The 12,723-nt window shown below is 34.4% G+C and overlaps 1 protein-coding gene across 1 annotated transcript in view; it reads left to right on the top strand.

Moving 5' to 3' along the window:
• The window catches only part of LOC149540622 (Cysteine proteinases superfamily protein), a 55,379-nt gene that overhangs the window by 22,970 nt on the left and 19,686 nt on the right, over window positions 1–12,723 (top strand). The window contains exons 6-7 of the mRNA XM_089801712.1: window positions 9,986–10,059; window positions 10,164–10,212. Of these exons, the coding sequence (XP_089657838.1) occupies window positions 9,986–10,059; window positions 10,164–10,212 (123 nt within the window). The remainder of the gene's footprint in view (window positions 1–9,985; window positions 10,060–10,163; window positions 10,213–12,723) is intronic.

The following is a 12,723-nucleotide window of genomic DNA, read 5'->3' as shown; positions in this document are numbered from 1 at the left end:
TAATAATAAATATACAGTAGTACATAGCAAGGTTATGCGATCTTGATGGGTTGGACCATTTAAAACTGAGGCTAATGCCTTGTTCTCTGATGGTAATTCTATGCTTGAAGCTGTGAATCATGTGCATTTATTGGATTAGAATCTAGATAGAGTCAGTAGTTGTTTGAACCTAGAAATACTTTATATCTTGTTCTCTTTTTTGCTTCGTCCATCTTGTGTTCTCACACTCAGCTTAAGACTTCTACATCATCTCTGTCAGATATCTCGATTGAGGAACATTGCTACAACACCCTCCAAGAGAACTACTTTTTAACATAGCTTATTTTGCTAAGTTATAATTGCTGTTCGAAAGTATACCATTTTCAAGATGTTATCTCACTGACCTGTTGCTGGTCAATATTAGTAATGTCTCATATTGATTACTATATTGGTTAGCTCACTAGATCAACATTAGTAGTTCCCTCAAGTAAATGTTTTGAATATTTGTTGAGCAATTCTTGCTTTCTTTTGTGAATATGGAAAATATTTGATGTACATGCTCATAATTGCTGTTGCTATTTAGCCTAGATGGCCGGATTTTCTTTTATGGTGTTCCTTGCATCTTTTGAAAATTTGACCTTGTTGCATAATTTATGTTTCACCAATTCATTTATATAGTTGAAAGAGATATGAGCATTGTTCTTTTGCGTATGGACAATCAATTTGTGGTCTTTATTCTTATGCTTGTCGATAATTCAAATGACCAGACACTTTGTAATGCTTGTTGCTCAGGTACTGCATCAGTTGACTATTCTTGTACAATACTATTCTCCGCCTCTTTTGTTGTTGGTTGATCATTATAGTTTAAGAAACTTGTTCAAGTGCAGAAATGGTATATATTGATTAATTAGAACTCAAGGATCATCAAATTATTGAGACCACTTGCTACTTGCTAATGGAAATCAAGTTTACTTTTTAAGAGGAGAATATTATGAAAACAGAAATGAAACTTTCAACAACTCACACCAAAACTCAATTTTATCCCGAAAACACCCAGTGTGGATATCACTGGCTTTTATGGAAGTGGCAATGGCCTTGCCACCCTCTATATCATGTTGGGAAGATAATTATAAGAAGTGGGACTTTAATTCTTCCCTCTACTTCTGCTTGGCAATGAGCAGCTCAACTCTCTCTATAATGTTTCTGCCTTTCTTTTAATCTCAAAAACATGCTTTCGAATCAAGTTATAATCTTCTTTTATAGATTTCATTGAACAAGAAGTTTCTGTCAGGCCCTAATTACTGCACACATAGGAAGTTCGTATTTTGATGGATACTCCTGTTGTTGCAGTCTTAACAAGGTATCTACTACTATCGTGCTCACTTGCATTTTGTTGTCAGTTTTTGTGTTTGAATTTGTCTATGTACTTGTTTAATTTATTGTTCAAGTTTTGTTTCTCAATACATTTTCTAAATTCAATATGGATCACACCTCCTTTCTTAAAAGGCTTTTGGTCTCACAATAGCTTAACGAGAGAATAAATTCTGGCCGAGTTCTCCCACTCTTTCTTTGGAATACCACTTTGCTTGTCTCACCTTGTGATCTCTGTGTACTATTTTCCATGTTTCTTGGACTCTATTTGAGGTTTCCCTTGTTTTCTCCTCTTCTACCACATGCTCTGTGAGTGTGGATCTTCCTTCCATACCCAAATCTTCTAAGGAGAGTTGTACCCTTAGTTGAAAATCTCCGTGACTACTTGCAGAACTCTTGAGTACTCGTAAGGCAGAATGCTGGGTGTGTAAATTATGCAAAATTCGGCCACGATGTTATCATTGTTTTATGGCAATTTTAGGGCACGAAATTACTGTCTTGTTCCCCTGAATCGCAGCAAAAAATCGTCTGACAAAAAGTATAAAGTGCAAACAAAATATTTTCTGTGGGTTTTGCTGGAATTTTCGATGTGAACTGCCAGACAAATGGCATGCGACTCAGCATTTTGCAAATCATTCTTACATTTGCCTGAGACAAATACACAATATTTCATTTTATATTTTATATATCCATAAAAACAGTCTTAACTTTATGTTAATTTTCTATATAGGTTTTATCATTTTATGCATTATTGAAAAAGAATATGAAAAATAATCTTAAATTTACGTTAATTTTCTATATATATATTTTATGCTTTATTGAAGAAAACCCTATTTTGAATCTTTATTTATTGAGTCTTTCAACATAATTAAATTTTATTATCAGTAACTTTTTTGTAAATTTTTTTAAAGATTTAAATGATTTTTAGATGAAATTTTTGATTTATAATTTTCATTGACACCTTTTAAAAATTTTAAGAATATTTTAAGCAAATATATATATATAAATGTTCTATAAATTATATAATTTTAAAATATTTTCAAAGAAAAAATCATCAGTGTATGCGTGTGTTTTTAAATATTCTAAAAATCATTTACTTTATTGGAACACAGAGATGCAATCCACCTAATTTATCAACATTGATAAATCATCTAATCATCTAAAAACATTACTGTATGGATGTATTTTTAAATTTAAAAATATTTCCATTTTTTTTTTTTTTGAGTGTTTGATAAATTTGCCGAATTATTGCCTTTTTCGTCCTTGAGGTATTGCTGAGTCCTGATTTTTTAATTTTTTTGGGTCAGCTGAGTTGGTGCTGATTCTTTATTCAATTATAACTTGTGCCAGCTTTTCCTCTTCATCATTGAACATGGACAGCTCATAAAGCACAAATACTCGCAATGAACTCTTGAATGCATCTTCACGAAAGGAGGGAGATCAAGTTTGAATCTCATCACATTGTCTTGCTCTACTTGTTCATCTTGTTTATCTAAAGCTACAGTAAGTGGTCTAGAAGGCAAATATTGTAAGCATGCATCAAGTGGCGACTCATTAGAAGAATGTAATTCACTGTTTTAAGAATGCTTAGTGTATGGGAGTGATTCATCCCATGTCTTGGGACTGTTACACCCCTTAAGGAGCTGCACCTAGATCGTATTGACCACAATTGTCTAATCATCTAATCATGTATTTGAGGGTGAAAAGTTGTTATCTTTTTAATCTTTGCATTCATCATACTCCATAATATAGGCCAAATGCACCAACATACCTTGTGTCTCTATCTAAAATTACAGACGTAGGAAGCCCAAAGTGCACTCATATATTTTAAAGAACATCTCGACTGCCTCTTTCCTTGCAACAATCTTTTTTTTACAGTGGTTAGATTACACATTTTATTTAACTTATTAACTACCAAAAACAAGTAATCAAGCCTATCGCTACTCATAGACATTTTACAAAGTCCATAGAGACAATTTCCCATGGCCTCGTGGAGATTGGCAAAGAAAAATGTATTCTCTTTCCTTCTCTTGTGTTTATGAGTGCAATATAGTTTTCAACTTCTAACAATCTTTCTGTTTGCTGCATTTAGGACCTAGGCCAAAACACATGCCATTGTAAATGACTTCTATAGTTAACCTATGTTGGAGTTACTTGTCATGTTGAAGGTATGTGTTTCCTTCATTAGTAGAATTCTCTATACTCTTGGCACACAATTTTCCTACATTCTTGAGTTTAGAGTTTATTGCAAATGCTTATGGAAGAAGTTTTTCGTTCTCTTCTCAAAGCCTTTATCATGTGCAAATTCTACAATGTAAGTCTCTTTTGTGTAATGTTCCCTTTTCAAAAAGATTCACATTATGGATTGAAACCCCCTTTTCCCCTTATTGTTGATGAGCTAAACTTGATTGAGCCCAACCTCTTAGGTGTTAATTTCTCTAAGTGTGGAAGTTGTGTGTTCAAACTTTTGTGTGCGCACAAGTTGTCGAGGTTTTAAACTTGTCGTCTCAGCATGCCTTTTCATGGAACTCCATGCTTTCTCCTTTACCCTTGTTGGAGTTTTAGACTTTGGCATCTTGGCATGCCTCCCTACCAAACCTCAATTCCAAAACTTGTTGCATGAGTTATGTGGTATCTTTGATCCTCAAACTCTGATAGTCCCACCTTTTTGACCTATTCTTCTCATCTACTTCCTTGCATAACAAAATTCCAATAATCGCCAGTTTTTACATAACAACCACTCTAGAGGGGATTTCCCACTTAGACAAAATATTGCTTATCATTTAGGTGTGGATGCTCATGTACTCATAGTGTCATAAGAGGAAGATTGATGAAGGGTGCTCCCTTTAATACCATAAACCATAACAGAAATAAAGAAACAACAACAAATGCGAGAACGGAATATGGACTTCTTTTTTGCGCCGCAAATGCGGAATTACAGAATTCACAAGTACAATATGTTAACCCACATGGGCGCCTTCATTACAATAATCTGCAAGACAAGTTGCGAACTATCACCTAGGGCTATCCTAGAGAATGTTTGGGCCTTTCTTAAATAGGCAATTTTATGCCGCCCGGGAAGGTTCTAGATGCTCAAACTTAATACCTAGGGCCGACAGACCCTAACAATACATATAGAGTCCACTAAATACATCTTTGACAAATTATTTAGAAATTTTGGTAGCCCAACTTCGGAAGGCCACAACTCTCAAACTGTTGCTTCTATTGGCTATTATAACCACTTTCCAAAAATGCATCTTTTGATCTACAGACTCGAAACTGTGGAAGCACCCTTCCGTTGAGTTTTCAGAACTCATCCGAGCACTCTAATGCCTCCAACGGTGAGCCTGAAGATTTTTCTGCAAATTTTTCCACCAAAAATCTGCAATAACTTCTCCGATACTTATGCTGGAGCAATGGGATTTTTATGGTAGGCTTACATCTCTAAAGTGAACCTTCCTGTAGAAAATGAGAACATTTCGAGCTCATATGGCAAACTTTCTAAAAATAGCAAGTTCCCATAAATAGTAACCACCCTGTCTACTAGTCCTTATTATTAAAATAGAAAAGACTAAAAAGAAAATATTTTTGGGTGATGCAAGATTGCTCTTACACCTAGGATGCTCCTGCATCAAAGACACCAAAATTTATTTATGCAGTGGTTGCATCCTCAGCAACCCTTGATCCTCGTGCAAATTTGTGCTGTTGTTTGGGGGGGAGCTCTTATCTACCATCAATATGAAGGTTATAAAAAGAGGGACACATTAGATAGAAGATTATTCCATTCTATGCACAAATGCTCTATTTGAAACTGCACAATATATTACATTTCTCTCATGTTAATTAATGCTATTTTTGTTAGGAGGTTACCACGAGAATCTTTTGGAATGTTTACTGGTTTTATATTGGGTTTGGATAATTATTTAAAGCATTTCCTTTTATACTACCTTTTCTCCTTTCCATGGGTTAAATTGTATTTTGAGTGATAATAATCAGTTTTTTGAAATTTTAATATATTTTCCTTTTCTATGGCTTTGTTATCACAAAAGTTCAATTATAAAATCTGTAAATGAACCCTATGCTGGTGGCTGCCGACTTACACATTTGTTTTACTTCGAGAAGCCTGATTTGAGAGTAACCTTTTTCCTTTTATAGGACTTGTGTTCTCATGTTGACTAACAACTACCCAATAACAGAGTGAAGATTGAGGCTGCAAAAGCATAATAACTTGCCACCAAAGGATCAATAGATATCCCAAAATCAAAACTAGAAATAATTTCAGCTAGAGCCAACAACTCCACTGGTGACTAGTGGTGAATGGGCTGAGATTCTTCGATAATTATCCTTCCAAATGAACGAGTTGTTAACTTTGTTAACTAGGAGGTATTTGAAGTGCTGCAAAGAATTCAATGGAGTTAGTTGAGTCTCAGACATGTTGGCAAAAGGGAAGTCCTTGTTACAAGAGAAATATTGATGGCTTCCTCACAGTTATAAAGCACTTAAGAAAATTGTTAGTCATATTGAGAACTCGATAATTATTGATAAAGAGAAGAGAACTTTTTATGCAATTAAAAATATTTAACCAAAGAGACTAGAACATAAGCCGCGTGTTTATGGACTGAGAAAAGAGTTGAAGGTCAATGACGTGTTTGAAAATGCTAGGAAAACATCAAAATATTACAAATATACATTCCATATAAGGAGATGAGGCAAAAGGAGTAGTTCAAAATTTTGGGAACCGTAGCTTACTTAAACAGTGATGGGTTAAAGGAGCCTCTTCATCATTGCAGAAATACATCACATTTTGGGCTGCTAATGGAGATCCATCCATATTTAGGTATTTGGCAATGTGTACACACACACACACACACACACACAGTGTACACATATTGGGAGATAGTGACGAACTTGGCATAAACTTCAAAAAACAATGCAAAAAGATTTATGTTGCTTAGAGATGGCAACAAAAGTATCGTTGAAATTTTGGAACACCCAACAAGGAAAGTATGGGTCCTTATGGGCATACAATAGAAGATTCAAAGAATTGTTGGAGAAATCAGAGGAGACAATTGATGGACAAAGGAAATAGCGGAATAGAGGGATTGATACACCTTTATGGAGCAATATGAAGGTGGTCCCACCTACATCATAGGAAGATGTATAGAATTGAGCAATGGACTTTGGATTCTAGAGCAAGTTGTCCATCAAGTTGATAATGTATATTGACAACTATGATGAAAGTGATGACACATCTATTGATATTATTGGAGGTTTTAAGAAAATATATTGAGAATGATGAGAGGATTGAAGGAGACATGAAAGACTGAAAAAGACTTGTGCATTAATTGCAAAATGGGTCACATAGGAGCTTATTGCTTGAAAATGTTGCGTAAGGTTTGGCAAGTAGTAGGTTATTTTGTCAACTTAAAGAACAAGAGCACATATAGACCTTTTAGTATTTTACATAAGATGATTTGTCTATGCCACCCACCATATTGACCAAGCCTCAGAACCAAAGAAATAATGATCAATGACAAAATAGTAATAGTGGGAACAATCAAACTTATTATGATCTTCAAGTTCTAACAAGTACGCAATGTGAACAATTCAATAGGTAAACAACTTGTGCTCAATATTGTCATACTAATTAGAATAATGAGAATTCCTATCAATGGTGTGGACTAGGGAACCATAGTGATGCTAATTGCTTGAAGCTATCTTTAATGATGCTTCATAGTGATTGACATATAAGTAGGCTAAGCTATGGAAATTCACTCTCTAGCAAAGAAAACACAATGCCTTGATAAAAAGACAAAAGGAATGTCAAATTGAATTCAAACTTGAGGTTGAGAAGGGCTTCATGCATATTTGATGCTAGGGATGATGCCTATTAACAACATTGTAGATGGAGGGTTGAAATACAAACTCTATTTGGTCACTGATTTTCCAAATTGTTTGAGATCAATACAACATTGAAGTAATGGATGTACCAAAGTCACATAAGGTGCTCATTGGAGCTCAACCAATCATACTCAACTAAATGACCATCTCCTTATAGAAGAAGGTTTATGATGTTTTCTTAGGCTTTCTTTGGTTGATATTGCTAGTTACAGAGGACGATCATAATCGGAAGAAGAATCTTCTCTTTGTCGAGAACAAAGGAAGGTATGTAGCTAACCTTAAAGTCAAGTAGTGAGCGAGGATCCAAAGTTGTCAACTTCTTTAGATCTAGACTCTAAAGAAGAACCTAATTGGAGTGCTAGCTAGATAGTGTTTGAGGAATCAACTATCCAAGTCTTAAAATTTGGTTTTTGAAGAAGGCCATAGCTAGGGTTCTATAGAATCAAGCTATGGAGTTTTAGAGGTGTAACAATGCTCTGAAGCTGAAACAAATTCACTTGTTGGTCTCTTTATTGGTAGATGGAAGATTAGGAGGTTTTCTATTGAAATTGTTATTGTATCAAGATGATGGAAATAGAAGAGAATTTATTTTGGGACTAGGAGAAGTCAATGATGTTGAATTCTAACTTCTTTAGAAATTTTATTTCATTCTCGGTGTAACCTTCAAAATAAATGATACAAAGTTGATGAATCCAAAGTCGATAGTTATCTTATGCATAAGTTCTGGAGCAGTGTTGACGTAAATTAGGAGCTTATAGGAGGAAACATATGATTATGGAAGGTGAAATGACCTTTGAAAGATTGGCCTACTAAGGAACAATCTTTAGAAGAGCAATCTCTTGAAGTTTTACTCTTTTGAAGTATAGATTGTTCAAATATGATCAATCTTGTACTTCAGTAGGGCTTAGGTGATATCTACTTGCTCATACTACTACATGCCATAGCTCTACCATTCTATGACCCCCGTTGCACAACTACTTGTACTATGACAGTGTACAATTACATGTCTATATGGTTATTGTGGTTCTTTAGAAACCCATCCATATGATCATTCCCATTCTTTGACCTTTAGTACAAGATTTCATTGACTATATGACCATTCTCTTTGTAAGGGCATGGGTTGATTGTATGACCATTTGTACTTTGGTTTGAACTTTGTGTCAACTATATAGTCATTTACTTGGGTCTATGTCAACCTAATGATCACCATGGTTTATATCATACAAAACACCTCTTGGGTGTTGTTCCACCATATAGTCACACGGAGCCCTATATCCTTGTCATACAAAATATGTAGGACCTTTTGTTCAAACTTTATTATTTTGTATGCGCCCACTATTGACTTGGAATTGTATATTGTGCGTCATATGGCCTTGAAACTTAATGTTTGGTGATAAATTAAGAAACGCATGGGGAAGTTTTAAAAAACTGATCAATACCAAAAGTGATTGGTTAGAGATATTTGGCAGGTCATAGGTGAAGTTGGAGGACAAAGCTGAAGGGGGATCGAGTGCTAAGCCCACTTTAGTGTTTCAACCTGTTAGATTGGTAATTATCATTTTCTGGAAGACACCTATTTGTGGAGTGTGTTGTAGGATAGGCAGGCCCAATCATTTGGGTTGCATGTGGAGATGGTAGATAAGAACAAATGTGAAATTTGTTTATTGAAGTAGAGGTAGAATGATGTCATCTCATAGTTACCAATGGAAAGTTAACACGATGATGACAGAAGTGGGTATACTGGTGTAGTACTGCAGCCAATATTAGAAGTTTATTGCTATTTGAAAAACTAAATAGAGAGTTGTCAACACTTCGAGCTGAGGATACTTCCAAAGAATTATTGTTTTTGTCAGTATGGTTGTTGGCTTGACTTGTTGTGGTCTAAGCAATTAAACACTTAGTCAACCGACATATATGTAGAATGAAGAAGGACAAGAAGGGAGTTCTCACATTGTCAAACTCTTCTTGTACCATGGCCATTGGAATTTCTTTACCTTCTATCGATAAAGTTGCAATTATGTGATTCTATGCTGTGCAACATTTTGTATATTCATGCATTTGTAGTACTTTACATTTGTGTTCTTTAATGGCCTGATGATACATGGAAGTTAGTCTTGTTCTAGGGCATTCGTTTGCCACTGTCTTGTTCTATATCCTTCTTGACTACAAGCGAAACCTTGTTCCTCCTTAAATGGAACTTTATTTATGAAGTGCAATGCTTTATCCTTTTGACAGATAATAAAAAATTCAAGTCAATTTTATAGTATGTTAAAATTGAGGTGGGCAAGAGAGCCATTCATGATCAGTTTTTGTTATTCTTTCCAAATTCATTGGTTACATCTCTTCAATTTACCTTTTGTGTTTTAATGAAAGCTCAAGTAAACTAATCATGCACTGTTGCTGTTTTCCACTAATTGCATCCATGCACATGCTTGTCCAGAATGCTTATTACAATGTTGCAGTTGCCAAATGATTTCTTTAGCTATCTCATGAATTACTCAACTTAAGATGCCTCTTCTCCATGGTTGGTTTTGTTTGTTCAATAAGGGTTTCGTACAATTATGTCTTTTCTTCAATCGGTATAATTGTTTTGTTTGAGGTGGAGCCCAAAGTTATGTGAGATGCTCATCTGGGTTGTATACAGTGTTGTGATAACAGATCATGCAACACATTTAATATTCCTTTGTTTCTCATGTTTCTTTCAATTGTTGATTTTACCTTTTTGAAGTTGCAGCTTAAGAAATATCGATCTGCATATGAGGGTTATGTACCCATGAAGTACAAGCGTTATTACAGGAAAATGAGAAAGTAAGGTTTCTGCCCATGAAAAAATTTACTTTACAATTGCTGACTGGATGTTAGTCTGTTTATTCTTTTTTCAATATAAAACACTTATTTGCATTGATGTGCAGGTCTGGAGAATGGGGGGATCATGTTACCCTGCAAGCAGCTGCTGACCGGGTATGGTTTTCACTATATTTCTTTTTTAGTGTGTTGTGCAATTGTTCAATTTATGTTTTGCATTTGTTCGGCAAGGGAGTTTATCACATCAAATCATTGTTGGTTCACTGGCGAGGTGAATTGTGATTCAGTCCATTCATCAAGGCTCCGATCTTGGAGAGTTCCCTCGACTTTGGTGGGACTATAATAATTGCTTTGGAGTAAAGCACTGCACAAGTTTGACAGAAAAGATGCCTCTTATTTTGGCATCTTAGTTGAGTTTTAGTGCGAACCTCATGCTTGGTTGAGTCTTCGGGTGTGTTGACTGCTTGTGATTTGCAGCCTGCTGTACTTGTAACTATTCCAATAAAATGAACATTCCTTCTGCAGCATTTACCAAACAATATGAAGAGATTCTATCTTCTGTATGGTAGCGGCCATTCATGTTTTGGTTTGAATCACGAAACCTTAAATTACAGTAGTTGATGATTTCACTTCCTTGTGTGCAAGATATTTCTTTTATTTATCAGGGAGAATGACACTTTCCAGATTGGCTGATGAAATATTTGATAGCTCGAACATTTCTAATTTTTAGGCATAGGTTGAGATAATGAGATGAAACATAGAAGCTGCATTGGTATGCTGTCAAACCAATATAAACTCTAAAAATATTATTTACATATTGTTTTTTGGTTGGAGGAGAACCACATGGATTCACTGGGAGGGCAATATGATGCCATGTTCATTGATATTGGGGGTTTTTAACTTAGTTATAGGTTTGAATCTGGATGCAGATGCCGGTTACCTGGTACGCTGATATATATGCAAAAAAGTGCATGAAATACAAAAGTAAATCATTTGATAGCATGATACTTCCTCATTGATCAATGCCAAATCCTAAAGGTAAGTATTAAATGTCATCTGATAATTCACAGATAATCAAATAAGATGAATGTATATGTTCACAATTCCAATGAAAACCAGAAAATCATTGCAATTACAAAATGTAGATCATGATTAATAAATTAGAATTGTAAGGATTATCAAAAATTTAATCTTCCTCTTCAACTCCTGCAAGTTCAGGATCATTTGAACCCAAAGTGGTTCCACTTGCACTAGATGCACCATGTGTCAGGATGTAATCATCATCATCATAAGCCACAGTGAGTCTGGAATGTCCTCTTTTGAATACTCCATATTTTATGTTTTATTTTTCCTTGGTAATATGCAAATTATGTCTCAATCATTTCTTTTTTTTTTCCTCTTGTGATTTATTACAATATATATCTTTTCCTTTTCTACAGTCGCGCGCCTTTTGGAAGAAGGCATAATATTGTTTTATTAGTAATAGATTCATATTGATATTATTGTTAATTAATTAATCAATCAACAAATCTGTTTATTTGTTATTTTATTCTATATTCCATATTATGATTACTATTGTATATTATAATTTTATTATAAAAATATTATATTTATATTTAAAATATCAATTATATAATCATATATGATAATATTATGGATTTAAATAATAATATCATTTATTTATATTATGATTATATCAGTTATTCATTTTTGATATTTTATCATTATAATTATTTCTTTATTTATAATATATTAATATATTTACATATTATATATTTTTAAATCTGTTAATAATATATTATAATAGAGTATGTTGATTTCTATTTTGTTTTTATTCTTTCATTCAATTATTGTTTGTATTCCAAATTGGGGACATCAAAACAAGGGACATGACAATCCTCCCCTGTCAAATTTTGCTTGTCATCAAGCAAGACCATCTATATGAAACTTTTCTTATAGAACTAACATACAACATTAGGATGGAAGAAGACACCAGGTATGCATTAAGTATACATGTAATAGACACATGAATGGATGAAGACATGGAGCATACATGAAGTAGACACATGAATGCATGAAGACACGAACCATACACGATGTAGACACATGAATGTACTTACACACGAAGCATACACAATGCAGACACATAATGCATGCATTCTTATTTAAATCTTACATTCTATAATTTGCAATGAATTGGGGTTAGGAAAATGATTTACAAAATTTACTTCTTTGTTATGCTTTTGATTATGAGCCTTGCAACTTATTATAAGTGCATACATGTATATATAAGTTACAAAAAATTGAGCCATGATAAATTATTCCAAGCCAATCTCGTACTAGGCCCAAGAGTTGAACTTTGGCCCCCTTGGCCTCGACGCCAGGTGTTAAGGATCCACATGAGCTGGCTTGCTTAGCATGATCCTTGTTTTTCTTCCATATTTATTCAGGGTGCTTATTTTGTTTCGCTCTTATTATTATTGAAGTCAAGAAGAACGCTTAGGATGTAAATAGATTGCTTATGCACCAAACTCAATAGTTTCCCTCGAAGTTTACAGATCCAAGGCCTTAAGCCTTTCTTGGAACTTGCCTGCAAGGCGCTTAGGGTCACTGATCCCTACCCTACTCGGGAATAACTGACCAGCGGGATTTATACTAGCTTATCCC

The sequence above is a fragment of the Cupressus sempervirens genome, chromosome 9 (genome assembly GCF_028749045.1).
Source record: "Cupressus sempervirens isolate cs-2001-9-10 chromosome 9, ASM2874904v1, whole genome shotgun sequence".
In the NCBI taxonomy this organism is placed as follows: Eukaryota; Viridiplantae; Streptophyta; class Pinopsida; order Cupressales; family Cupressaceae; genus Cupressus; species Cupressus sempervirens.
The sequence above is the reverse complement of the archived record's forward strand: the minus strand, read 5'-3'. Positions and strand labels throughout refer to the sequence as shown.